This window comes from Theobroma umbraticum, unplaced genomic scaffold (genome assembly GCF_002168275.2).
Source record: "Theobroma umbraticum cultivar Fairchild unplaced genomic scaffold, ASM216827v3 scaffold_95.0, whole genome shotgun sequence".
NCBI lineage: Eukaryota > Viridiplantae > Streptophyta > Magnoliopsida > Malvales > Malvaceae > Theobroma > Theobroma umbraticum.
Genome location: NW_018397257.1, coordinates 4782205 through 4786487, shown reverse-complemented (window position 1 = coordinate 4786487; position 4283 = coordinate 4782205). Strand labels below are relative to the sequence as shown.

The window sequence follows — 4283 nt, the reverse complement described above, 5'->3', positions numbered from 1 at the left end:
TTCTTATTAAGTTTTATACTAAAAATATTTAAAATGAGTGTTTAGATATATATATATATATATATATATATGTATAGAATAAATATGCTCAAGAAATAATTTTTAATAAAAGTTATTCAATGTTATTAGAATTTTTATTTGGCAAATGACAATTTAGAACTTAATTTGAATTTCAAGTATTCTATGATACTACTATGTACAATTATTTAACATGGTTAATAATAATTTAGAATTATAATGAATAAAAAGGTCCGATTTGGTCAAACAAGAAGGTTTTCAATATCTTTACTTCTCTCTCCCTCTCTCTATATATATATATGAATTAAGTAATTCATTTTTTTCCCTTAAATAAATTTGAATATTATATAGTATTTTGGATTAGTTAATGAAAAACTTTTATATTAGAATTTGTAACAAATATATAGTACAGTCTGAAACGGATAATTACCATTTCAAATTTGAGAAAAAATTGGAAATGGAAAACTTTTGTCTCAATTTTTAAACGAAATTTGAAACAGAAAAGCTGCGAGCAGCTCTTCTCAGACGGAATTTCCGTTTCAATTGAGTAGCAGAGACGGAATCGTACTCCCCGTTTCAGAAGACCGGTTTTCTAGCATGCATCCTTTGGTTTCAACTCAATCTGCCACTGCAGTGCAGTTTAATGCTTCCACAGAGTGACAAACATGCAGGGTGAAAAACTGAACCCAGGCAGGTGCGTTTAATCGCCTAGTGCTAGTTTGTCACCAATAATCATTACAAGAGCAGACATTATTTTTAAAGTGGTGGAAACGATTTGAATCCCTGACAATAATCTCTTTTTGAACAAGTTCTGACGCTAACTTCATGAAGTTATGGCAGTCAACACAAATTCGGATGTTCTTCATAATCCTTATCACACTCCCCCGGCAATGCAAATTCCCTTCATTCATTATGGCAAATACCAATGCCATCTTCTCACTGTGGTGGAATAATTGCTCCTGTTTGTGCTCCTCCTCTATGTCCTGCAAGGCCAAGCTTATTTCTGGTACATAACCAATCTCCTTTAACCGTCCAATCAATCCCTCAAGCCTGGTGCATATAGCCTCTCTTTGAGGATGATGTCTGCCTCCAGAGGCAAACTCATGCACCTGGTTTCCAACCTCAATCCAGCTTAGACCAGGTTCCTTTTTAACTCCTGACCCATTCATTTCTTTTCTAATTGTTCCTGCTTCATTGAAACTGCCACCTGAACTATATATATTTGAGATTTGTACATAACCTAATGAATTTTTAGGCTCCATCTTCTTCAGTTTACGTGCAGCAATTTTGGCCAACCGGGTTTCACCATGCTTCCTACATGACCCAAGTAGAGCACTCCAAACCACAGAATCAGGCTCCATAGGCATTCTACTTATAAGCTCCTCAGCCTCAATGATTCGCCCTGCTCGTCCAAGGATGTCTACCATGCAAGCGTAGTGATCTAATTGAGGAATAATGCCATGATTCTTGAACATGGAGTCGAAGATTCTGATCCCTTCTTCCACCAGTCCAGAATGACTGCAAGCTGAAAGAAGAGCAACAAAGGTAGCAGTATCAGGTTTGACATCCATTTGTGGAAAGAGTTGCAGTGCTTCCTTAGCTTTTCCATGCAAGCCATAGGCCTTAAGCATTGAGTTCCAAGACACCAAATCACGAAATCCCATTTCTTCAAAAACTTGCTTAGACAAAGCAACAGAGCCACATCTTGCATAGGCATGGATCAAGGCATTTTTTAGCACCGTTTCATCCTCAAACCCAGCTTTAATCACTTGTGAATGAATTGCCGACGCCTGGTGCTCAGTTACAAAGCCTGCAGAAGCTTTTAGTACAATTGAAAAAGTATACCAGTCTGGAATCAAGTCCTCCCGAAGCAATTGTCGGTAGAGGGAAAAAGCTTCAACTGGGTCATGTTCTGCAAATGTTGTGATCATGCTAGTCCAGAAAACGATATCTTGACAGCAAGTTGTCTCCAAGAAGAGTTGATAAAATTCAGAAACGTCTCCTCCAAGATCTGAATAAGCTTTCATAAATGCAGTTGCCACTTCAACTTCAGAAATATACCCAGTCTTAACACTGAGACAGAACAATTGAAAACAAAACTTAAGACCCAAATCTACATCAATGCCACTGCTTCCACATAGCGAAGAAAAGACACTGAGCAGTGTGGCACGATCAAAGCCAATGCCCTCGTCATGCATTTTGGCAAAAACACCAATAGCTTCCATCCCGAGCTTTGCTAACTGAAACCCGGCAATCATTGAATTCCAAGAAACTAGACTCCAATAGTGCATACTCTTAAACAATGTCCAGGCCTCCTCTATCTTATAACTCTTGCTATACATGGTAATGAGAGCATTTGCTACGTAAACAGAAGCGTCCAATCCCATCTTGGACGCGAGTGCATGCACTTGCTTACCACGAAAGCAATCACACGAACTAAGCACGCTTGTAAACGCAAATTCATTTGGCCGACACTCAACCAACATGCCCGAAAAGAGACGGAAACACTCCAGACCCCTACCGCGCTGCGCATACCCCGAAACGAGCGCTGTCCAAGAAACAACATTCCTTTCACGCATTGCATCAAACACTTGCTGAGCATAATGTAAGCAGCCACATTTTGAGTACATGTTGATGAGATGGTTAGCGAGAAAGAGGTCGGACGTGTTGTTGGGAAAATGGGCAAGCATGAAATGATGCAAATGAAGGCCTTGTTGAAGATATCCATGGCGAGCGCATTCATGGAAGAGACTGGCATATGTTTGTCGGGAGTGAAGTTCGGGTGGTGTATTGTAGAAGAGTGAGAGAGCTTCCTGGAGTTGGCCGCGTGATGAAAGCAAGCGCACCTTGTTGAGAAGATTGTTGGGTTCGTTGCTTGCTGGGAGAAAATTGGAAGAGCTCAAGCTTCGGAGTGAGATGAACCACGCGCGCGTACTTGGGCATGGCATCACATATTAGAAGAGTGACTGAGTTAACAACACTAAAAAGTCTATTGTCACCTTGCATAGAGTAAATTGGAGACAAGTCTACCTTCACTTTAAAGCTGAAAGGTGTGAAAACTGCAGTATTGTTGATCGGTACCCGTAACGTAAAACTATGTTCACTTCTTATCAGTGGGAAAGAAATGCATTTGCTTCGAGAAGAACTCAAGGCATGCAAAAGACCGAAACATCTCAATCAAATGAAAATTAAATAGCAAACAAAGTTAGAATTGAGCCTTTGTTTCTGGGACATTTGAGGAAAAAGAAATATTTCACATGATCAATAGCTGAATATGAACGAGTGGCCAATTAACACACTTTCCTTGTATATATAGGCTAGAATACTGTGCACTTTATCCAATCAATATTGCCATCTAATTATCCTACACGACATGGTTTCTCGGCTGCGTTAACCATGACTCTGGCTCTGCATTTCTACGTACCGTAAACAATGGACAGCTAGCCTAGAATGTAAAGTGCAAATGCTGGCCCGGACTGTCAGAAAAGGTAAAAGAGGCGGCGCGTAAAGATGGGAGAATGATGAACAATTCTCGTTACCTAAGAGGAAAAAATTATACAAAGGTATAGCTCTAATACAGAGAAAAAAATGGGTTAGTCTATAACTAATTACTGATTAGACTACTTAACTAACTTTTAAAAAAAATTACTTAGAATGCTTCTTCCATGTTGTGTTAGAAAATTGTTATTTTATAGGTATTGTTTGAAATATTATATAAATGATTATCATTTTTTTAACCAAATATTTAATTATTTGTTTGATGTTATTAGAAAAATATAATTGAACAAATTGTTAACTTTATGTAATTGATGCTATCAATAAAGCATAACTAACTAAATTATTAACATTAAAATATCCATTAATGGTAGGAAAAAGTGTAATATTCAATGTAAAAAAAAAAAAAGTTAAGTATGCAATATTGAAACAGTGACCATTTGAATAATTGACAACTACTTGTGAGCATTGTATTGTATAAGAAAAAAATAATTGACCTATATTTGAGCAACTTGGAAGTCCTAGCTTAGAAATTTTTTGAAAAACCAAACCTATTTATTCCAGCAAAAAAAAATTGTCAAAAACATAATAGCTAAAAAATTTGTTGAAAGTGGAAAATAAAAAGAAAAACAAAACCAAATCAGAAAATCAAATTTAACATCACAGAAAAGAAGAAAGAAATAAAACAAAAACAAAAAATTCACACAACATTAAAAAAAAAAAAACTTCCGAAACTTATTCCAAATGAAACTAAATTTCAAAGGCGCAAA

The 4283-nt window shown here is 36.9% G+C and overlaps 1 protein-coding gene across 1 annotated transcript; it reads right to left on the bottom strand.

Moving 5' to 3' along the window:
• Nucleotides 1-554: 554 nt before the first annotated feature.
• On the bottom strand, nucleotides 555-3385 carry LOC110412378 (Tetratricopeptide repeat (TPR)-like superfamily protein). The gene has a single exon (XM_021422910.2). It carries the CDS (start codon nucleotides 2964-2966, stop codon nucleotides 741-743), a length of 2226 nt encoding a protein of 741 aa, XP_021278585.1. The 5' UTR covers nucleotides 2967-3385; the 3' UTR covers nucleotides 555-740.
• Nucleotides 3386-4283: the final 898 nt, after the last annotated feature.

Bases quoted from the DNA above. Each gene is read 5' to 3' on its own strand.
- LOC110412378 (XM_021422910.2), bottom strand. From the start codon at position 2,966: ATGCCATGCCCAAGTACGCGCGCGTGGTTCATCTCACTCCGAAGCTTG.